The following is a 24,865-nucleotide window of genomic DNA, read 5'->3' on the forward strand; positions in this document are numbered from 1 at the left end:
ATGGCTGGCTCATTTGGTAGAGCATTTGACCTCTTGATCTCAGGGTCATAAGTTCAGACCCCACACTGAGCATGGAGCCTCCTTAAAAAAACTTTTTAAAAAGATTTTATTCATTTATTCCTGAGAAACACAGAGGGGGGTGGGGCAGAAACACAGGCAGAGGGAGAAGTAGGCTTCATGCAGGGAGCCCGATGCAGGACACGATCCCGGGACTCCAGGATCACGCCCTGGGCAGAAGGCAGACACCCAATTGCTGAGCCACCCAGGCGTTCCAAAATAAATTGTTTTTTTATAAAATTAAAAGTTTTATGGGTTTACCCCTTTTATTTAGGTCTGTGATCTATTTTGAGTTAATTTCTCTGTATGGTATAACATAAAGGTCTAAATGCATTATTGTAATTTCTTGAGGTTAAATGAAATATTCTAGTCAGCTTCTAGTAAATTCTTAACAAAAGAATGGCTCTCTGCTTCCTGAAAATATCATTGTATTCCAATATATGTACAACTTTGAGAGAGACCAGCTGGAGCCATGAGGGATGGGGCTGCCCCCCAGCCAGCCGAATCACCTGAACGAACCTGAGGATCTGTGAGATGACATTTCAGGACAGCTTGCCCTCGCATCCAGCGTTCTGTGGATTAAGACCCATGACCAAATGAAAGAAATTATCCATAACATCTGTGTTTCTATTTACTCTGTTCCCTTGCTGTCTTGTACCTAGTAAGCACTCAGCTCATATTATTTGGTCTGACTTGATATCGAGAAAGGTGAACTTTGTGACCTTGTAGGTGTGTATTTTAATAGGTCTTTTAATACTCTGCCTCTCCATGTATGAGTCCTGCTCCAGACCTACTGAATCAGAGTCTATATTTTAACAAGCTCCCCAAGGGATTTGTGTGCTCATTAAGTTTGATAAGCATTGGTCTAGAGCAGAGCAAACTAACAGCCTACAGACTAAATCCAGTTGCTGACTTCTTTTATAAATAAAGTTTTCTTGGAACACAGCTACACCCATTTCTTTACATATTATTTATATAATTACATATATTTATATAATTTGAGCTGCTTTCATTCTGCAGGGGCAGAGAGACTAGTTGAGAAAGAGACCATATGGGCCTCAGAACCTAAAATACTACCTGGCTTTTATAGAAAAAGCTTTTCTGAACCCTGAGCTAGGGAGAAAGAGGGAAAGTTCCCAAATGGTGATGTACCACACATTTGGAAGGATTACTGGGAGTTCAGAGGTTATCCAGGTCAGTACAGAGCCTGACCATAGGGCATAGTAAGCCATTTGTAGAATGTATACACTGATACACACACCTGCCCCCCTCATCTATTAAAATTAGTATGCTTCTTAGCTAAAAGAGAATAAGAAAGCCTAAAGTGTAATTGTTGGGAATGTTAATAAAAATGAACCTCTTAACTAAACATCTATAATATACTAATAAAAATTTACGTATTTAAGCACTATAACCAAATATAATAATATAACCAATACAACATAGACTTATACACTCAGACACGCCAACAAACAAACCCTCTTCACTTTAATACAAATGTTTACAGCTCTCTCCTTTTTTATTTTAAAGCTTTTTCCTTATCTAAGTAATCTCTACCCCCAATGTGGGGCTTGAACTCATGACCCAGAAATCAAGAGTCATGTTATGTTCTCTTCCAACTGAGCCAACAAGGTGCCCCTCTCTCATTTTTTAAAAATAAACTTTTTATTTGGAATAATTTTAGATTTATAAAAGAGTTGCAAAGACAGTATGGACTGGAGGGTATTATGCTGAGTGAAGTAAGTCAGTCGGAGAAGGACAAACATTATATGTTCTCATTCATTTGGGGAATATAAATAATAATGAAAGGGAATATAAGGGAAGGGAGAAGAAATGTGTGGGAAATATCAGAAAGGGAGACAGAACGTAAAGACTGCTAACTCTGGGAAACGAACTAGGGGTGTTGGAAGGGGAGGAGGGCGGGGGGTGGGAGTGAATGGGTGACGGGCACTGGGGGTTATTCTGTATGTTAGTAAATTGAACACCAATAAAAAATTAAAAAAAAAAAAGACAGTATGGAGAATTTCTAAATATCTTCACCCATCTCCCCTAATGTGGTCATTTCATATTACCGTGGTACATTTATCAAGTCTAAAAAACCAGTATGGGTAGCATTATTATTAACTAAACTCAGACTACTCTCACGTTCCACCATGTTTTTTAAGTTTCTTTATTTATTTTTAAGTAATCTCTATACCCAAAGTGGGGCTCAAACTTACAACCCCAAGATCAAGAGTCACAGTCTCTTACAAATGAGCCAGCGAGAGACAGGCACCCCTCACCAATTTTTTTATTAATGTCCTTTCTCTGTTCAAGATCCCCTCCTGGATACCACAATGCATGTAGCCACCATTATCTTCTTAATCTCCTCTGATGTCTGACAGCTTCTCACACTTTCTTGCATTTCATGAGCTTGACAGTTTTAGGAAATACAGGTAAGATATCTTTCAGAATGCCCCTTAATTTGTTTTTGTCTACTGTATTTTCACATGATTAGAATGGGGTTGTGGGTTTGGGGAAGAATACCACAGAGATGAAGTACTTTTCTCATCACTTCCTATCACAGGGACATGAGTCATGACTAATGATGTTAGCCTTCCTTGCTTGGTAGGCTGGTGTGTGCCAGGTTTCTCTACTGTGGGGTTCGGTTTCCACATGCTGTCCTTTGGGAATGAGTCAGTCCAGCTCACCCTCCAATGAATGGGTGGGAGAATTTAAGCTCCACCTCCTGGAGGAGAGCCTATCAACATATATGCAGGTTTCTCCTGCTCTTTGAAAGCCTTTGGCTTTTATGAAAGACCTCCATTAGTACCCATTTTCATACGTGAAAGAAATCTGAAGAGGATTTTCACTTTTATGAGAAAAGGCAAAAAGCAAAAATAGCATTGAGAATTTGTTTTGCAGTGAGCAGTCACAAAGGCAGCGCGCACCCCCAGCAGCCAGGGGGCCCCGCCAGGCTCCTTCCCCGGGAACTAAGCGCGGCTTAGCCGCCAGAGCTTTGAAGTATGTTCCTGAGCATCTGTGCTTTCTCCCAATTTACTTTGTACATCCCTTAGCAAGATGTGTCCTGAGGCATCAGAAAAGCCTAAGAGGGATTATTTTTTGACTCTGAGAATGCTCAAAAAATTTCCCATATAAATTAATAATAATTGCTTCTTCCCTTTACTGCTATTTCGGCTTAGTAAAAGTTTCCCAGGAACATTCTACTTTCAGATAGCAGGGACAAACCTGTATCTGTCCTGTTTATTATTCAATCATGTACTTATATCACTATGTACTAATGTATACTTGTTTTATACTTTGGATAATGATCTGATGCTATGTTATTTGTTGTCCAAATTGTTTCTTCAGCTTTGGCTACTGGGAGCTCTCCCAGATTGTCTGGTCTTTCTCTTTTTTTTAAAGAGGATTTATGGAGATATAATTCACATACCATATAATTCACCTATTTAAAGTATACAGTTTGGGGCACCTGAGTGACTCGGTTGGTTAAGCATCTGCCTTCGGCTCAGATCATGGTCCCAGGGTCCTGGGATCAAGCCCTGCACTGGGCTCCCTGCTCAGTGGGGAACCTGCTTATCCCTCTCCCTCTGCTACTCCCCCTCCTTCTGCTCTCTGTCAAATAAATGAATAAAATCTTAAAAAATAAAAATAAAGTGTACAATTTAGGGGCACCTGGGTGGCTCAGTCAGTTAAATAAATGTCTGCCTTTGACCCAGATCATTATTCTGGCTTGTGTACTCTCTCTTTCCCTCTCTCTCTCTTAAATAGATACATAAAATCTTTTAAAAAAAAAAAAAAAGGAGTATACAATTCAATGGCTTTATTTGTTCAGCCATCATCACAACCCTATACCTCTTAGACCTCCGATTCCAAACCTCCATCCCCTCCAACCTTTGTCTATGTCTCTGCCTCTCTCTGTGTCTCTCATGAATAAATAAAATCTTTAAAAAAAATGATTTCCCCATTTTTTTTGTTTTTTGTTTTTTGTTTTTTGTTTTTTTTGATTTCCCCATTTTGGACGTTTCATATAAATGGAATCATGTAATATATTGTCCTTGTGACTGGCTTCTTTCAGTTAGCATGTTTTCAAGGTTCATCTTTCCAATCTCTTCTTGTTTATTTGTTTTATTTCTTGTTTTTATATGATTTTTTTAAAGATTTTATTTATTCATGAGAGACACGAGAGAGGCAAAGACAGAGGCAGAGAGAGAAGCAGGCTCCCTGCAAGGAGCCAGTTGTGGGACTCGGTCCCAGGACCCTGGGATTACGACCTGAGCCAAAGGCAGAGGCTCAACCGCTGAGCCACCCAGGAGTCCCTTAAATGATTTCTGTCAAGTCTCTAGAATCTTTATTCAGATCTTGCTTCTACATAATTGTAATCCATGTTGGTATAGAATTTGGTGTCCTGATTTTGTGACATTGTTGTATCTACATTTTCCCATTTTTCTACATAGTCTGCATATTTATTTTAACGGTTAAAAAATATCAAGGTGGTGTTCATTTAACACTCAGTTCTCAGTTTGTGATATCTGAGTTTAATTTTTCATTGTTTATAAATAATGTTACTATCCATATTTTCATGCATGTGGATTTTAAATTATACCGTAGGATAGAATCCCAGGACAGAAATGCTTGAGTTAATTTTTTTTTTTTTTAATTTTTTTTAATTTATTTATTTATGATAGGCACACAGTGAGAGAGAGAGAGGCAGAGACACAGGCAGAGGGAGAAGCAGGCTCCATGCACCGGGAGCCCGATGTGGGATTCGATCCCGGGTCTCCAGGATCGCGCCCTGGGCCAAAGGCAGGCGCCAAACCGCTGCGCCACCCAGGGATCCCGAAATGCTTGAGTTAAATGGTAGAATCATTTTCATGAATTTTTTTGGTTAAATTCTATCAAGTTACACTGTAGAAAATTTGTAACAATTTAAGGGACCACTAACAATGTATACATGTACCTGTTTCTTTATAATCTTAGCAGCATTCCTTTCTAGTTTAATACACAATAAGAGAGGAAATTAAAGAAGTCAGTGTGTTAAATGTTTTACAAGAATTACATCCTTTACCTCATTTAATCTTCCACTACCACTCTGCAAGGTAGTTGCTACTCCCAGTTAACAGAGAAAGGGCTGGGTGCCAAAGGCTTCCGGAGTTACAGCCAGGGGGCAAATACCAAAGGTCAGGTCCTGGAAGAATACAGAAATCCAATCCAGGTCTTTAAGAACTAAGGCCAGAGAAAGAATGGGAGCCAAAGCCCTGGATCAAGGGGACAAAGACCGGGAAAGCCTGAACTAGGCTGGGTAAACAGGAGATATACCTGATGAATTCTTTTTTTTTTTTTTTTTAATATTTTATTTATTTATTCATGAGAGACACACAGAGAAAAAGGCAGAGACCCAAGTAGAGGGAGATGCAGGAGCCCAATGTGGGACTCAATTCCTGGACTCCAGGATCACGCCCTGGGCCAAAGGCAGGCGCTAAATTGCTGAGCCACCCAGGGATCTCATACCTGATGAATTCTAAAACACTTCTCTTCTGTACTCTTTTATAGTATCCAGCCAGAACTTTGTGTGAGTGCACCTGGTTCATTCAAAGGTACCAGAAGAGAATAAACACTAGGCTTGCTTCTTGGCCTTTTAGAGTTCAATCACATTTATTTTTTTTAAATTTATTTATTTATTTATTTATTTATTTATTTATTTATTTATTTATGATAGTCACAGAGAGAGAGAGAGAGGCAGAGACATAGGCAGAGGGAGAAGCAGGCTCCATGCACAGGGAGCCCGATGTGGGATTCGATCCCGGGTCTCCAGGATCGCGCCCTGGGCCAAAGGCAGGCGCCAAACCGCTGCGCCACCCAGGGATCCCTCGATCACATTTAGATTTAAAAAATAAAGTTGCTACACATGCATGCATATTTACATGTCAATGTATAGAAAGTCTAGAAGAATATGACTAAACTTAAAAACCTTGGTTTTTTTTTTCTTAATCTTTTTTTAAATTTTTTATTTATTTATGATAGGCACACAGTGAGAGAGAGAGAGGCAGAGACACAGGCAGAGGGAGAAGCAGGCTCCATGCACCGGGAGCCCGACGTGGGATTCGATCCCGGGTCTCCAGGATCGCGCCCTGGGCCAAAGGCAGGCGCCAAACCGCTGCGCCACCCAGGGATCCCAAAAACCTTGGTTTTATGTTTGAGAAGACTGACAGGCTTTGGGGCAGGAGTTAGGGTACCACGGTACTTTATGTGTCTACTTTGTTTCAATACTGATTTGATTTTTTTTTTTTAAGGAAAAATTATCACTTAAAAAAAGCCTTTATTATTTCATTCATTCAACAGACATTTATTGGATATTATCTTGTACTAGGCACTGTGCAAAGATCTGAAATAAGATTATGTACCATACCCATGAGTTCATGCTCTAATACAGTGTTTTTCAAAATTTGGGCCACAGTTCTTTAGTGACTTCTGAAATTAAAAATCAGTGGGTCAGATTGTGTTATAACCCAAAGTATAAAATAAGATATCCTTAAGTCCCTACTGATATAAATAAGTGATTGAATAAATAAATAATGGGGCATAAGTAGACAGATCTGCACAGTAGAGTTCCAAATAATTTACATAGATACTTCTCCCTCAAGGAGATGGAACATAACTTCCCACCCCTTAAATGTGGGCTACGTATAATGACTTCCCTCCAAAGAGTACAGTAGAGAAAGGAGGGGATAACTTTACAGTAGACAAACCTAGCTAAAACTGTCTCAGCCAGGTGACCAAATTCAATTTCAATAGTGATAAATCACATTGATAGTATGTGCCTTTCATGTGTTGTGGTGAAAATATGCTTCTACCTCTGTGGTCTTCTTCCCCAAACCCTATAACCTCAGTCTAATCATAACTAAAACATCACAGAAATCCCAATAGAGGGACGCTGGGGTGGCTCAGTGGTTGAGCAGCTGCATTTGGCTCAGGGTGTAATTCCAAGTCCCAGGATCCAGTCCTACATCAGGCTCCCTGCATGGAGCCTGCTTCTTTCTCCCTCTGCCTGTGACTCTGCCTCTGTGTGTGTGTGTGTGTGTGTGTGTGTGTGTGTGTCTTTCATGAATAAATAAATAAAATCTTAAAAAAAAAAAAGAAAAATCCCAATGGAAGGGCATTCTACAAAATACCTGACCAGTATCCTTCAAAACTGCTAAAGTCATTAAAAACAAGAAAAGTGTGAAAAACTGTCAGAACCAAGAGAATTCAAAGGAGACATGAAGATTAAATATAATGTGCTATCCTAGATATGGTCCTGGAACAGAAAAAAGACATTTGGCAAAAAGTAAGGAAATGGGAATATAGACATTAGTTAATAATAATGTACTATATCAATATTCATTGTAATAAACATACCAAACTAACATAAGATGTTAATAGTAAGGGAAACTGGGTATGGGGTATATAGGAATTCTGTGTACTGTCTTTGCAGCTTTTTCTGTAAATCTAAAACTGTTCTAAAATCTATGAATTTTTTAAAAATCAGTGGGCCACAATTAGCATTTTTCCTCAGCATTTTACTCTGGTAGTTTTCAAATATACTACAAAGTTGAAAGAATTTAACAGTGAATGTGAATATGTTCACCACCTAGATGCTGCCATTAACATTTTAGCATACTTACTTTATCGTATATCTAACCATCTATCTCTTTATCTGTTAATTTATCCTAGTTTTTGAGTGCATTTCAAAGTATATTTATAGATCTCAGTATACTTCCCTGAGATATATATATATTATTAACTAGAGTATTTCCTTTTATGTCAAAGTTAAATATAATGAATACATGAATCTTCAATGTACATTTGGTGAGTTTTGAAAAATCCATGAATCGGGCACCTGGGTGGCTCAGTTGGTTAAGCATCTGCTTTTGGCTCAGGTCATGATCCCAGGGTCCTAGGATTGAGCCCCACATCAGGCTCCTCATTCAGCAGAGAGTCTGCTTCTCTCTCTCTCTCTGCCACCCTCCAACTCATGTGCACTCTCTCAAATAAATACTTTTTTTTTTTTGAAAAAAAAATCCACATATCTATGTAACTCAAATCGCTCACAACTACATTTTTTATAAAATGACACAAAAATCACTAGAATACAATACACACAGTATGGGTAGGTATTGTTTGATGAACCTTGTATATATATATATATATATGAATCAGATATATATGTACCTGTATGCTGGGTCACAATAAAAAGTGTCACAATAAAAAAGTAAAAATCACTGGTCTTTTAGGGTGACAGGTTTTGTAAGATATAGCAATGAGTTCAAAGACAGGATAGCCAACTCTTTATGATTAGCAAGAGGGGACTGGGATAGGCAGGCTTCACTGAAGAAAAGGTAATATATTATCATAATGATATTTGCTAACTCTTAATGTAGCCCTTACAATGTGCCCACTGCCAAACCCAGTTCTAAGAACATTACATATACTAGCTCCTCTAATCCTTACAACCCAGAAGCCAAGTATTATCTGTTATTATTCCCATTGTACCTTTGACTGAGTATTAAAAGGTGAAGTAACTTGCCAACAATCACAAAATTAACACTCAAGCCCCAGTTCATGCCTTTGACTATTATACTGTTATGAGGACTTTATGTTTTCCTTGTAGAAATTTGCTTTTTAACTTGGAGGATTTTATTTCAGTCACTTTTATGGGACCAAAAATGTTTTTGTCTAAATATGTGTGTGTGTGTGTGTGTGTGTGTGTGTGTGTGTGTGTGTGTGTTAATCTGATTCTGAGGTATAGAAAAAGTGTTTAGAGCTAGAAAGGATATTAGCCATCATAAAATACCACTTTGATTGCTAGAAACTTCATACTCTACTGCTTTCATGCATTGTATTGTTTGCTGTTTTCCAAATTAAATGTGCAGCAGCATTAGAGAATATCGACTTGATCATTCCCAAAGCTACCTGAAATTGATGCTTAGTAAGCTTAAATGAAAGTCTAACAACACTAATACAATGAGCGAGGCAGGGAGCGTCAGATTATGTATGAGTCAGGGGACCAGAATGCAAGACTTCACTTTACCTCTCAGATTATCCATTTTCCCATCTGCAAAATGAAGGGAGTGCACATCTGGGATGACAGCTGTAAGTAAGGTGCCTATGTCACCACACCCCGCTGCCTAACCTGTAACTGACATTACTAATCATTCGTGGCATCCTTTTGAACCTGAACATTTCCAGAATCCTTCCCAACACAGTGCTCAAAGCAGCTAATACAATTAGCCACAGTTGGCACCCAAACTAAAATCTATTTGTCATCTTTGGCTATGACAGTCTGTAAAGACTTCCGGTTCCAGCTCCCAGAATACACCCTCAGAAATATGAAAACTCTACCCATTTCAGTATGTGTTTCAGCCTCTCTTTTCTCTAGGCATTTGGTTTGCATCATATAGTATCATGGGACAGTGATCTGCTCCTGTTCTCCTAGGACTTTCCCTAACTCCCTCATCTTGGCCTTTAGGCATCCTGGCACCCTCTGCATAAGGCTTTCCCCAATGAAATCTCCCTTCTTTATCTGTCCTTGATTCACACAGGCTCTTGGGTGTAGAATCCCCTAGGATCTACTAGCCGAGGGGATCAAAACATCTTCCCCAGCCTTGTGTGTTGTTGAATGCAAAAAGTTTTATAAACAAAGAAGTCCATATCCCCTCCCTGGCCGCTCCCAGCACTTGTCTAAGCATATTCTTTCCTTACTGCCCTACCTCAGTTTCATAATTATTTGATTTCTCCCCTCCCTGATGATTAGTAACCAGGATAGGTGCTTAAAGCATTCATCTTCTGTTCTCAAATATGTACTTGTTTCTGAGTCTCCACACTGTGTATTTCGACTTTGTGTATTTTATAATAGAGTTTACAATTTTACTTGTCTGCTTTATTACCACTGTGTAATCCTACATTATAAATTGTGTAATTGTTTATGAGCATACAAAAAAAAGATGATGTATTCGAGCCTTTAGATGCCTTCAGCTACTATTTTCAAGGCTTGCATCCTAATGAGTATCAATTCAACACACCCTTGTTTGTCATCCTTGCTCTTGAAGTCAGTGGGAAGGAATGCTGTGCTTGTTAAGGTGGAAACCAATTTGATCTGTTGGTGTAACATCTCAAGGGGGTCATTTTACATCTCATTTTACCACTTAACGCAGCCAGGGCATTTAAAGGCAAAGGTCTGGCCATGAGTACCTTTGAGACAATATCTTTTTTTTTTTTTTTAATTAAGATTTATGTATTTATTTGAGGGGCGGGGGCAGAGGGAAAGGAAATAAGCAGATGCCCCACTGAACAGGAAGCCCTATGCTGTTTGGGGCTCGATTTGGGGATTCGGTGATTCGGTGCTCAGGTTCCATCCCAGGACCTTGAGATCATGAGCTGAGCTGAAGCCAGGAGTCAGACACTCAACCGACTGAACCACTGAGGCACCTAAGATAGTATCTTTTTCTTCTAGCTGGCAGTTGGAATCCAGAGTATAAAATTGTAATTTCTAACTTGTGTGAAGATTTGTTTTAAAATAACTTTGCTAAAAGGGAATAAAAGAATGGATGGTAACTTAATTTGCTAGTCTCCAGCCAAAATTTACTGGCAGTAATTTGTAAGGAGAATAAAGGCAGCACTTAACACCAAATGACTAAACAGAGGATGTTGCAATCCCACCTACAGTAGTGAGCTTATCTTCCTGGAAAAGGGAGTAGATGACCACAGGCCTCCCCCATGGCACAGCTGCCATGTCCCGGGCTGAGCTGGTCTGCATAACATCCTGTCCTGTGCCCTGAATGAACACGGCAGCTCAGGCTTTGCCAGACTGGGCCTGGCTCTTTCTAGCTCTTCATGTTTGGAATTGTTGGGAGATAACCACCTGTCTGATAGGGTTTAGGAAATAGGAGATGAGCTGGGAGAGCAAAGAATAATACAAAATGTAGTCCAAGAATTATCTCATAATCCGTTGCAACTTTTCTGTAAAATTATTCCAAATTTAAAAAGTTCATTTAAGAGGGGCACCTGGGTGGCTTATTCAGTTAAGCAAGCATTTGCCTTCAGCTCAGGTCATGATCCCAGGGGCCTGGGATCAGAACCTCACATTGGGCTCCTAACTTGGTGGAGAGTCTGCTTCTCCCTTTCTTTCTGCCTCTGCCTCTCCCCCTGCCTGTGCGCACTTGCTCTTTCACTCTCTCTCAAATAAATAAAATCTTTTTTAAAAAGTTCATTTAAGAACTATTATTGGGCAGCCGGGGTGGCTCAGCAGTTTAGCGCTGCCTTCAGCCCAGAGCATGATCCTGGAGACCTGGGATTGAGTCCCATGTCAGGCTCCCTGCATGGAGCCTGCGTCTCCCTCTGCCTCTCTCTCTCTCTGTGTGTCTGTGTGTGTGTGTGTGTGTGTCTCATGAATTAATAAATTTTTTAAAAATAAAAAAAAAGAACTATTATTAGTTTTTGGTCTTTTGCACCAAATTTTCATAGATATTACAAAATGTAAATATGATACTTTCAGGTGAGTCGAGGCAGCTCTGAGGCTCATGACAAAAGAAGCACTGGCCATTGGTCAACATTGTGCTCTTTTGCCCTGATCCTTTCAAAGTCTATAGTAAGTATAGGAGAACCAAACACAAGATTCAGTACAGGGACACCTGGGTGGCTCAGCGGTTGAGCGTCTGCCTTTGGCCCAGGGCCTGATCCTGGATTCCCAGGATCGAGTCCCACATCGTGCTCCTTGCATGGAGCCTGCTTCTCTCTCTGCCTGTGTATCTGCCTCTCTTTCTGTGTCTCTCATGAATAAATAAATAAAATCTTAAAAAAAAATTCAGTATAGCTGATTTAGGAATAAAATTGCAAGCATAACTGTTGAATGATGGGGACGAGTTAGGGAGTGTCATGGATCCAATTAAATTTGCTTAACTTCTGAGTTGCATCTCATTTCTGACACAAGAAATCCAGAGACTTTGGGCACCCTGCCATCCCTGAACTTCAATTTGATTGGCCTTAGAGTGGGGATAACACAAGTACCAGCCTCAGAGAATTGTGAGAATTAAGTAATATATGTAAATTGCTTGGCATAGGACCTTCCATAGGAATTGTTAGAGGGCCTTGGTGGGGGACTTCGGCAACAGTGGAGATTACTACTACTGCTTCCAACACTGATGGAAGAACTACTTCACTATAGATCTTGTCCCTACTGTCCATAAAATAAAGTTCATATTCCTTAGCATGACTTTTTTCCTAAGGATTTTATTTACTTATTTAGTTGAGAGAGAGACAAAGCACAAGCAGGGGGAGGGGCAGAGGGAGCTGGAGAAGCAGGCTCCCCACTGAGCAGGGAACCCATGCAGGTGAGCCACCCACGCACCTGTCCTTAGTATGACTTCTAAAGCCAGTTTTATTTTTTTATTTTTTAAAAAGATTTTTGTTTATTTATTCATGAAAGACAAAGAGAGAGAGGCAGAGACACAGGGAGAGGGAGAAGCAGGCTCCAGGCAAGGAGCCCGATGTGGGACTGGATCCTGAGGCCACGGGATCATGCCCTGGGCCAGGGGCAGGTGCTCAACCGCTGAGCCACCCAGGCATCCCCTAAAGCCAGTTTTACTTTATGTGAGCAGCTCAGTGTCCTGCAGCCATTGTTCCTGCCCTCTGAACAGCATCTGCAGTGAACTTTCCAGAGCTGCCCCTATTTTTTCTGCCTCAGAGTCACCCCTGTGGATCATTCTTCCAGATCTTGCTTAAATGCCCCTCCTCTGGGAAGCCATTTCCAACTCTCCCATCCTACCCGTCCGTGTACCTCAGAAGTACACCCTCCCGACTACAACTCATCTTGTACTGCTGTTGCTTGTTTACCTACCCGGCACCTTTGCGAGGGGTGAAGATCAGAAAGATCAGAAATGACTACTTCTTAAAAAAAAAGAAAGAAATGACTACTTCTTAATTTCCCATCAGACAGAACTTTGTAGTTCTAGTACAAATGCTCCCCACTCTGCTTTTGATGTGCTGGATTTTTGCTCAATCAATGAGAAAATGCTCATATTCATATCCTTTTGAATATTTGCAGAGGCTGAAGAAAAATACCCTAGCCGTGTATGGATAACCTCAGTACAGTCAGTAGGTTGAAGAAAATTAGACCACCAGTTGTGTGACTATCTCATCTCTTGACTTGTCCTCTCAGCTATCTCCAAGTCTGAATCTCCTAAAGAACAAATTTTCAGGGAACACTGGGTTACAAAAAAGCAGGGGACAGCATTCACTCAAAGATCTTGTATCAATGCCATACTCAGCAGTGAGCAGTTAACATCCCTTTTGGGAAACCTCAATAATTTTCAGCTTATAAACTTTTTTTTTAAAGATGTTATTTATTTATTGAGCATGGGGGGGCAGAATGAGTAGGAGAGAATCTCAAGCAGACTCCCCATTGAGCTGAGAGCCCATCCCACAACCCTGAGATCATAACCTGAGCCAAAATCAAGAGTCTGGTGCCTAACCAACTGAGCCACCAAGATCCCCCTCAACTTACAAACTTTTTAAGACCTTTCTGCATTAGACTTGAGTGGCGTTACCAATGTTTTTGTAAATATTTACTGTGTTTTTTACTTCTAACAATTTTGTGCTTTAATAAAGTGTTCTAAACATTGCATAAAAATAGAAGTCACCACTTCTTTTTTTTAAGAATTTATTTATTGTTTCTAACAATAAATCTGTCATCTTTCAATGGACACCAAAGGGATGAATGGATAAGGAAGATGTGGTCTATGTATACAGTGGAATATTCCTCAGCCATTAGAAATGACAAATACCCACTATTTGCTTCGATGTGGATGGAACTGGAGGGTATTATGCTGAGTGAAATAAGTCAATCGGAGAAGGACAAACATTATATGGTCTCATTCATTTGGGGAATATAAAAAATAGTGAAAGGGAATAAAAGGAAGGAAAGAAAATGAGTGAAAATATCAGTGAGGGTGACAGAACATGAGAGACTCCTAACTCTGGGAAACGAACAAGGGGTAGTGGAAGGGGAGGTGGGCAGGGGGTTGGGGTGACTGGGTGATGGGCACTGAGGGGGGGCACTTGGTGGGATGAGCACTGGGTGTTATGCTATGCTATGTTGGCAAATTTACCTCCAATTAAAAAAAAAAAAGAATTTATTCAGAGAATAAATAAAATAAAATAAATAAATAAAAATAAATAAAAATAAAATAAATAAAAAACAGAGAGAGGGAGAGACATAGACAGAGGGAGAGGCAGGGGTCCCTGCAGGGAGCCTGATGCAGGACTCAATTCCAAGACTCCAGGATCATGACCTGAGCCAAAGGCAGATGCTCAACCACTGAGCCACCCTGGCATCCCGAGGTCACCACTTCTTTCTCTTTGTATGTTCTTGGTACTTGACACATAATTGGTACCCAACAAAAATGATGAATCTAATGAACAAATATGAATAGCAATACTGGGGAAATTAAAAAATGTTTTGGAAGAGGGGAGCCTGGGTGGCTCAGTCAGTTAAACATCCAACTCTTTATCTCAGCCCAAGTCTTGATCTCAGGGTGGTGAGTTCAAGCCCTGCATTGGAGCCTACTAAAAACAAACAAAAACTTTTGGAGGGTAACTAATGAAAATTTATGTTTAGTTATTTCATATTTTATTTTATTTTATTTTTAAAGATTTCATTCATTCATGAGAAACACAGAGAGAGAGAGAGAGGCGCAGAGACACAGGCAGAGGGAGAAGCAGGCTCCACTCAGGGAGCCCAATGCGGGACTCGATCCTGGGTCTCCAGGATCAGGCTCTGGGCCGAAGGCAGATGCTCAACCGCTGAGCCACCCAGGGATCCCTAGTTATTTCATTAAACCTCATTTAGCTCATTTGAGTGAAAAACAGTATTGTTATTTATTTACTTCTGGTTCCTCTATAGAGCACATCTAATATTATTCTTTGAGATATTTGACCTTAGCTTTTATTTGTTCTTTCACCCTTCAGGTTCTAATTACAGGCACCTCTTGACATAACTTTTGAACTATCTGGAAAAACACTGGCCAGAAAAAAAAAATGATAAAGTTTTTCCTAATGGTGAATAAACAAGGACAGACCCGACTTTCTAAATACTATGAACATGTGGAGATTAATAAGCGTACACTTCTTGAAACGGAAGTCATAAAGAGCTGTCTCTCCCGATCCAGTGAACAAGTAAGTTTCTGGTTCTGTCTTTTATCTCTGCGTTCAACTTGGCAATGGCAGATTTGTTATTACTGAGTCTCAAGGGCCATCATTTTCTTCAAACTACATTCTTTTCAACAGCTACTAGGGAAAATAACAAATGGAGTGAAATGAAGACTGAAGCATAGCTCTCTTTATGTCCCCTTAAGGAAAATACAAATAAGGAAAACCAGGAAAAGTCTTGAGTTCTTATTTAGGTCAGCAGATTTGTCTCAAATTTATTCCAGCTCATAGGCATATCTTCTTTTTTTGTCTGTATGAATGCAGCCCTCACAACTCTTAGGAGTGCTTCCAGCAGGTGGCTTTCTCTAAGCCAAGAGATAAAGGTCAGATGATTGGTTTATAGGTGAGCACTTGAGACCCGCTTTGTGCCAGAGGATAATAGTGTGATTCTCACGTAGAGCATAATTTTTTCCTGCTTATCATTTTTGTAAACTTAACACCAATGTAAAATGAGAACTAGTGATTTAAAAAACAAAGCAAATTTGAACTTGTCTTTTATTATGTAGATGGAGTAAGTGGAAGTTAAAAATTCCTACAAAACAACAAATCTATTCATTCTGTCAAAATAGAGGTTAGGTACAAGTAGGAATTTTAGGAACTGGGCCTATTTTTACAAAGAAGTTTAATTGGAGAATTACTTAATCGGGGTCCTAAACTTTGAGTTCACTGGAAATCACTGAACAAATTGCAGCAAAAGCAGAAAGCTTGTTTAAACCACCCATTAATGTTGCCGGGTCTCCATTTCACAGCATATGCAGAAAGGCTGCCTGCGGGCACCACTGCTAGGTCTTAAAATATTAAAGTACATCAGTGCTCAGAAGTTACATGTTGGAACTGTGTTTCCCTTGGCTTCTAAATTGATTTTCCAGCGTCCACATCTCAGAGTCCTCTTTGAATTACTACTTTGGCCTGCCACGGCACACACGGCTTGCTTCATGCAGTTGTCAGAGGGAAACAGGAATGGTTAAAGGGCTGGGTGAAGAGCCTCACTTGAAGTAAAGATAAACTCGAGAAGCATTTCTGTTGAATCTTTCTGCAGAATACAGGCACTGCACAGTTTCAAACACCATCTTCACTGATACATTACCTTTTGAAATATATGCCTTGGAACGATATTTTTGAAGCATTCTGAATTATTTTAGATTTTAAAAGGAACCCACTGGGCTTTGGGATAATTAGGCACTGAAGTAACACAATTGCAGCTTAGTTTTTATTTTATCCACAAAGGTGCTTTGGTACTTTTTTTTTTTTTTTTTTTTAATGTCAGAAACTCCCAAGAGGCTTCGAAAAATGTTCTTTCAAATAGGTTGTGTTTCCTTGAAAGATCCAACTGAGCAGAAATCACACTGGCTCTACAGTGAGCCAAAAGCAACAGAATGGTCCTGCACTTCTTACCTTTATCCTAATTTCAAATAAGAGCCTCAAATTCCTGCATTTTATAGGTTGTCAAGTGGTTTTCCCATGGAAGAAATTTCATAATTAAAACTAACAGCTTAATCTCCAGGAGCTTCTGGGCACCCAAGAGCAATCATGCCAGTGCCAACAGCCACACAGTTCATGCACAATCACATTTGGCCAAGCACACCCAAAAATCCAAAGGAAGGGCAGCACTGTGCCGTTAGCCTGCTATCCAATTCCCATCTGCCCAGGGCCATCCCCAAACCCTTTGTACAATGGCTGTAGGAGAGAGATGAATTGGAAGGGAGTTGTTTTATCCACAAGTCAGTGGTGGTAACTTGTTATTAATTCATAGGAAGCAATGTTTACAATGGGAAATTTTCTCTAGCATCTGCCCCACAAAAGCCAAAACTTTAAATAATTTATAGAAGAGTCTACATTTATTCTTTTCATCAGTGTAAGAAAAAGAGGGATCCCTGGGTGGCGCAGCGGTTTAGTGCCTGCCTTTGGCCCAGGGCGTGATCCTGGAGACCCAGGATCGAATCCCATATCGGGCTCCTGGTGCATGGAGCCTGCTTCTCTCTCTGCCTATGTCTCCGCCTCTCTCTCTCTCTCTCTCTGTGTGTGTGACTATCATAAATAAATAAAAATAAAAAAAAAAAATAAGAAAAAGAAATCAGGATTCTTTTTGCATGTGTGTATGCTGTGTATATTTGGTTGTTTGGTGGCTATTAAATAATACAAAATGCAATCTCTAATTGCTTCCAAAAGAGCCTATGGGAGATGAAAAGAAGAAAACCTTCTCTGTCATGTTGGCTTATTTTAATGTTGAGGCAGTTTAAAATGCTGATTATTTAGTACCTTTGCCTGCTGATTTCTACACAGAGTGAAGCAAAGGAATGAGAAGGATTAAGGTGGGAACCCATGTGGCTGCTCCAATCGTTTTTTCCTGGACCCCCTCTCTGCCTCCCACTAGAGATGCTTCCAAGTAGTCCCCTGAATATTGTGAAAAAGCCACCAACAGGCAACCAACAAAGATTGTGTAACATTTTAATACTGTATATTTCTAGGAATATGTTGACCCATACTGAAATCAGAACCTAGAAATTATGCAGGCCTTTTTGAAGAGATCCTTGGAACCATAGGAATCAATGTCTTTTTTTTTTTTTTTCTAGTGCTCTTTCATTGAGTTTAAGGATTTCAAGCTGATATATCGACAGTATGCAGCTCTCTTCATTGTGGTTGGAGTTAATGACACAGAGGTGAGATAATAGAGGAGCCTATGGAAAATGCAAGAAAATTAGGAATGACAGACTGATTTTTACTCCCCTTAAATTGTCATTTCCTACTCACCTAAGAGTTCTCTTGCTTGACTCTTGGAGGTCTTGGTTTCTATCAAGGCTAGGGAAAGCTATGTGGAAGAAAAATACCTAGGATTGTTCCTGGATTGGAGGAGCAGCCTGTGGGGAAGCATAAAACTCCAGAATGCTTTTCCCAACCCTAGGCAACACCAGTGTCTTGCCCTTGTTCTGTGTGGCACAGTGGGGCAGCTTAGACAGGTAGAGGCCAATCAACTGTAGCATTAAATATAAGCTGACATATCAGAAACCTGAGCAAACTGTAACAATGATTGTGTTGTGATTGAATTTCCTCAGATTCAGTCTACCTTTCTAGAAGCGTCAGTTTCAAGTCAACAGAACCTATGGCTCTGGAATCCCTGCAAAGGCGTTTAAGATTTAAGATACTTCAGAATTTCAGTTGGTTGTTTTTTATCTGTGAACCAGATTTTAAGGTAGTTTCCCATCTTCACAAATGGAGAAGTGGTGGCATGACAAACGTGAAATGTTGTTTCAGCCAGTTGATGACAAAGTCAGGGAGTAGACCTCAAAACCTAATCTGGTTTCAGTCCCACTAAATTCATTAGGGACTTAAAATCTTAAGGTTAAGGCTTTCACTGTTCCTTCTGTTCATAAGCTTCTTTCAAACAAGTGAGTCGTAGAACTACTCTGAATATTTGTCAGTGTCTAATTTACACATGGGCCATACTAAAACTAACTGTACCTTTTCTTGTTTATTTCAGAATGAGATGGCAATTTATGAATTTATCCATAACTTTGTGGAAGTGTTAGATGAGTACTTCAGCCGAGTGGTAAGTCTAATGGCTAAAAAATGTTTTTTGCCCACCGCCCAACTTCCCAGAAATGGGTCTGTATGAAGAACCTGTGTTAGTATAGAGCTTTAATATGTAAAAGTTAAAACCCAGGTGATGCCACATTTTCTTTACCTTTCCTTCTGGTTTATCCAAAGTGCTACAAAACCTATGTGTGCCTTATGTTCTTCTTTATAAAGAACCAGTTCTACAAGACTAAGAACCGCTTATGTCTTTCTTTTAATTAAGAGACTTTGGGGCACCTGGTTGGCTCAGTGGTTGAGTGTCTGCCTTCAGCCCAGGGCGTGATCCTGGGGTCCTGGGATCAAATCCCACATTGGGCTCCCTGCATGAAGCCTGCTTCTCCCTCTGCCTATGTCCCTACCTCTCTGTGTCTCTCATGAATAAATAAATAAAATCTTAAAAAATAATAATAATTAAGAGACTTTGCTATTTAACTTACTCTCTGTCTCTTTTCTCTTTTTTTTTTTTTTTTTTTCTGTTTGCCTTCCTAAGGCACTAGGAACCTTTTTAGTTTAGCAATCATTTCCGTCCAAATCTTTGCTTTAATGATCAAAACCAACTCCCCTTAAGGAATACATGAGTTCCTTTCCAGCAGCCCCCTTTTTAAAGATCTTATTTATTTATCTGAGAGAGAGAGTGTGTGTGAGTGTGTGTGTGTGTGTGTGTGTGTGTGTGCGTGCATGTGAGAGTGGGGAGAGGGGCAGAGGAGGAGGGAGAGAATCTCAAGCAGACTTCCCCCTGAGAGCAGAGCCTGACATGGGGCTCAATCTCACCATCCTGAGATCATGACCTGAGCTGGAACCAAGAATCGGATGCTTAGCTGACTGAGCCACCCAGGTGCCTCCCTGTTTTGTCTTTAAAAGACAAAACAAAAAACCCCAGAATTTTGAAACACAATTTACATGCCCTGATACTCACGCATTTAATGTATATTAGGTTTTAGTACTTCCACATAGTTGTGCAACCATCAGCACAATTTTAGAATATTTCATACCTCCAACAAACACCATAGCTATTAGCATTTCCCTCCCAGCAATCCCCCTACCTGGGTCCAGGCCCTAGGTAATCGTCAATCTACTTTTTGCCTCTATGGGTTCGCCTATTCTAGACAGTTTATTTATATAGAATTGTACAATATGTGGTCTTTTGTGGCTTTTTTTTTTTTTTTACTTAGCATATGTTTTCAAGATTCATGTGTCACACAATTCATGTATCACATGTTATAGCATGTGATGTGTCAGTACTTCTTTCCTTTTTATTGCCAAATAATATGCTGCTATATGGATATGCCACATATTGTTTATCCGGCTAATAGTTGATGGACATTTGGGGGTTAATGGTACTTTTGCCTATTATGGGTAATGCAGCTTTGAACATTTGTGTAAACATTTTTGCGTAGCATCATATTTTCAGTTTTCTTGGGTATAATATACCTAGGAGTAGAATTGCTAGGTGATGTGGTAACTCCACGTTTAACATTTTGATGCACTTTGTTTTCCAAAGTGGCTGCATGATTTAAATTCTCATCCACAGTGTCTGAGGGTTCTAATTTCTTCGTGGTCTTGGCAAAACTTTTTATTATCTGTCTTTCTGATTATAGCCATCCTGGTGGGGATGAAGTGGTATAGAGGCCAATAAATTGTGGTTTTGAGGGATGCCTGGGTAGCTCAGTGTTTGAGTGTCTGCCTTTGGCTCAGGGCATGATCCTGGAGTCCCAGCATTGATTCCCGCATCGGGCTTCTTGTGGGGAGCCTGCTTCTCCGTCTGCCTGTGTCTCTGCCTCTGCCTCTCTGTCTCTCTCATGAATGAATAAATAAAATCTTTAGTGTGATTTTTTTTTAATTTTTTTATGATAGTCACACACAGAGAGAGAGAGAGAGAGAGGCAGAGACACAGGCAGAGGGAGAAGCAGGCTCCATGCAGGGAGCCCGACGTGGGATTCGATCCCTGGTCTCCAGGATCGCGCCCTGGGCCAAAGGCAGGTGCCAAACCGCTGCGCCACCCAGGGATCCCTAAATAAAATCTTTAAAAATATATATGGTTTTGATTTGCATTTCACTAATGCACAGCAAATATTGAGCATCTTCTCATGTGTTTATTGGCCATTTTTATATCTTCTTTGGAGAAATGTCTGTTTAAATCCTTTGTCCATTTTTCAGTTGAATTATTTGTCTTTTTATTGTTGAGCTGTAAGAGTTCTTTATATATTTTGAATACAGATCTCTTTGAATTGATTGGATAGAAAAATCTTTGAACTAATTGAATACAAATATTGATAGGTATTTGGTGGAAGAAATTTTCATTTTTTTGGTAGTGTTCTGTGAATTACAAGAGTTTTTAATTTTGATAAAGTTCAATTAATTTATTTTTCCTTTTTTGCTTATGTTTTTGGTGTCATGTCTAAAAAGGCTTTGCCCAACCTAAGATCATGAAGATTTACTCCAGTGTTTTCTTCTTCTTCTTCTTTTTTTTTTTTTTAAAGATTTTATTTATTCATGAGAGACACAGAGAGAGGCAGAGACATAGGCAGATGGAGAAGCAGGCTCCATGCAGGGAGCCCAATGCAGGACTCGATCCCAGGATCCCGGGATCATTACCTGAGCTAAAGGCAGATGCTCAACCGCTGAGCCACCCAGGAATCCCAAGTGTTTTTTTCTTTTAGTTCCTACATTTAGTTCTTTGATCCATTTTGAGTAATTTTTATATATGGTGTGAGGTAGGGGTCTAACTTCATTCTTTCGTATGTAGATATCCAATTTTCCCAACACTACTGATTGAAAAGATTGTTCTTTCTCCCCAGTGAATTGTCTGGGCAACCTTGTCAAAAATCAATTGACCATAAATATAAGGATTTATTTCTGAACTTGCAGTTCTGTTGCAATGATCTATATATTTTTCCTTGTGCCAGAACTACACTATCTTGACAACATTAACTTTGTAGTTAGCATGAAATCCAATATTCTTTTTATTTTATTTTTTATTTTTTCTATTTATTTATTTATTTATTTATTTATTTATTTATTTATTAATGAGAGAGAGAGAGAGAGAGAGAGTGAGTGAGAGCGCGGCAGAGACACAGGCAGAGGGAGATGCAGGCTCCATGCAGGGAGCCCGACGTGGGACTTGATCCAGGACTCCAGGATCACGCCCTGGGCCGAAGGCAGCACTAAACTGCTGTTTTACTCTACTCCGGTAGGCCTTCCTGAGCCTTGGTTAGACATTCGTGAGAGATAGTAGTGGCACAAAGTGAGTTCTCAAAGTTGTTTTGCTTCTTTCATTTTGCTTGTAAATAAAAGGTTTAGGAGGGAACTATTTCAGGCCGCTTCTTCCTGAGGCAGTGAGGGGACTCTGCTCCCTCATTTGATTTGCGTTTGATTGCATTTCACTAATGGATAGGGACTAAATTCTGCTAACGGCAAAACTCATGTTAAAAAGTTACATCTTGGGATCCCTGGGTGGCGCAGCGGTTTGGCGCCTGCCTTTGGCCCAGGGCTTTGGCCCAGGGTGCGATCCTGGAGACCCGGGACGAATCCCACGTCGGGCTCCCGGTGCATGGAGCCTGCTTCTCCCTCTGCCTGTGTCTCTGCCTCTCTCTCTCTCTCTGTGACTATCATAAAAAAAAAAAAAAAAAAAAAAAAAAAAGTTACATCTTGGACAGATGCAATGAAATGCCGGGACACCTGCACCCCGATGTTTATAGCAGCAATGTCCACAAAAGCCTCGGTGTCCATCGAAAGATGAATGGATAAAGAAGATGTGGTTTATGTATACAATGGAATATTCCTCAGCTATTAGAAATGACAAATACCCACCATTTGCGTCAACGTGGATGGAACTGGAGGGTATTATGCTGAGTGAAATGAGTCAATCGGAGAAGGACAAACATTATATGTTCTCATTCATTTGGGAAATATAAATAATAGTGAAAGGGAATAGAAGGGAAGGGAGAAGAAATGGGTAGGAAATATCAGAAAGGGAGACATAACATAAAGACTCCTAACTCTGGGAAACAAACTAGGGGTGGTGGAAGGGGAGGAGGACGGGGGTGGGGGTGAATGGGTGACGGGCACTGAGGGGAGCACTTGAGGGGATGAGCACTGGGTGTTATTCTGTATGTTGGCAAATTGAACACCAATAAAAAATAAATTTATTATTAAAAAAAAAGTTAAAAAAAATAAATAAAAAATAAATTTAAAAAAAAAGTTACATCTTGGGACGCCTGGGTGGCTCAGTGGTCGAGCATTTGCCTTTGGCTTGGGTCATGATCCCAGAGTCCTGGGATCGTGTCCCACATCATGCTCCCCTGCAGGGAGCCTGCTTCTCCCTCTTGCCTGTGTCTCTGCCTCTCTGTGTGTGTCTCTCATGAAAAAATAAATAAAATCTTTAAAAAAAGAATTTATATCTTCAGGGGTGCCCGAGTGGCTCAGTTGGTTAAATGTCTGCCTTTGGCTCAGGTCAGGATCCCGGGGTCCTGAGATGGAGCCCTGCATTATACTCTCTGCTCAGTGGGGAGCCTGCTTCTCCCTCTCCCTCTGCTGCTCCCCCTGTGTGTGCTCTCTCTCTCTCTCTCTGTTAAATAGATAAATAAAATCTTTAAAAAAAAAAAGTTATATCTTCAGTCTAACTCCTAATACCTGAAGTAAAGTTTGGCAAGCTGCTTCTGCATGGGACAGTCAACTATTCTGTTTTCATTGCTTTAGTGCAGTGGTTCTCAAAGTACGGTTCCTGGACCAGCAACATAAACATCACTTGGGAACTTGTTTAAAAAACAAACTGTGGGGGATCCCTGGGTGGCGCAGCGGTTTAGCGCCTGCCTTTGGCCCAGGGCGCGGTCCTGGAGACTCCTGATCGAGTCCCACGTCGGGCTCCCAGTACATGGGGCCTGCTTCTCCCTCTGCCTATGTCTCTGCCTCTCTCTCTCTGTGTGTGACTATCATAAATAAATAAAAACTAAAAAAAATACGTTAAAAAAAAAAAAACTGTAGGCCCACCCCAGAATATTGAATCAGAAACTCCGAATTGAGGTTCAGCAATCTGTGTTTCAACAAGCCTTCTGGATGATTCTGATGCATGCTTAGATTTGAGATCCACTGACTTAATGCATAAGGAAAGCTGGAAAGCTGCCTGTGGCCTGTGAGATGGTTGTGCATCTAGCTAGGCGGAGTTAGTGCCGCTGAAGCTGGAAGAGGGAAAAAGGTCAGGCCATTCCAGAGACGGTCCATGAGGGGGTGGGGGACATTAAGGCTGGCTTTTTTTTTTTAAGATTTTATTTTATTTATTTATTCATGACAGACACAGAGAGAGAGAGAGAGAGAAAGAGAGAGAGAGAGGCAGAGACACAGGCAGAGGGAGAAGCAGGCTCCATGCACCGGGAGCCCGACGTGGGATTCGATCTCGGGTCTCCAGGATCGCGCCCTGGGCCAAAGGCAGGCGCCAAACCGCTGCGCCACCCAGGGATCCCCAAGGCTGGCTTTAAAGTCCATCTTTCTACCGACTGCTCGGAGAGAGTGCCACAACTGAGCACTGTCTGATAGAACTTTCAGCCACTGCAGAAATGTACTGTACCTGTGCTATCCAGTGCAGTAGGCACCAGCCACATGTGGCTTTTCAAAATTTGAAATGTGATTAGTGTAAAGGAGGAAATGAGGAATTTAATTTTAATTCATTTGATTCGCCATATGATGCTGGTGGTTACCATACTGGACAGGACAGCTGTGGCTCCTGCCTAAACACAGTAACCACTCCCTTAAGACAGACTGGTTTGCTGGTTTGCAAGTCAGGGTTTGTGACTCAGAGCTGACCATGATTAGCCATTTTAAGGGAATACCTATCAAGAAGAATAACATTTCCCCAAAACGTAATATTTTAAACCTGGGATAATCATGAGTGAGTCCAAGCAGTATCATTGCTAAGGTTTTTAAAATTACCATTATTATATTCGGTGACCGAGAATAAATAGCATGTTGCTGAATTCTTGCTGTAGTCCTGGGGAGA

At 40.5% G+C, this 24,865-nt stretch overlaps 1 protein-coding gene across 14 annotated transcripts in view; it reads left to right on the forward strand.

Annotated features, from left to right (window-relative positions):
- AP4S1 (adaptor related protein complex 4 subunit sigma 1) overlaps positions 1 to 24,865 on the forward strand; it is an 83,423-nt gene that overhangs the window by 16,520 nt on the left and 42,038 nt on the right. For 10 of the 14 annotated variants that reach the window (XM_072838156.1, XM_072838151.1, XM_072838155.1 and 7 more), the window contains exons 2-4: positions 15,061 to 15,267; positions 17,874 to 17,960; positions 18,779 to 18,847. In XM_072838156.1, coding sequence (XP_072694257.1) covers positions 15,130 to 15,267; positions 17,874 to 17,960; positions 18,779 to 18,847 — 294 coding nt within the window. In that variant the 5' untranslated portion in view covers positions 15,061 to 15,129. Of the gene's footprint in view, positions 1 to 2,373; positions 2,493 to 15,060; positions 15,268 to 17,873; positions 17,961 to 18,778; positions 18,848 to 24,865 lie in introns of all 14 variants that reach the window. The other 4 variants (XM_072838149.1, XM_072838148.1, XM_072838146.1 and 1 more) reach the window with 1 other exon arrangement.

This window comes from Canis lupus, chromosome 9, assembly GCF_048164855.1.
Source record: "Canis lupus baileyi chromosome 9, mCanLup2.hap1, whole genome shotgun sequence".
NCBI classification, from domain to species: domain Eukaryota; kingdom Metazoa; phylum Chordata; class Mammalia; order Carnivora; family Canidae; genus Canis; species Canis lupus.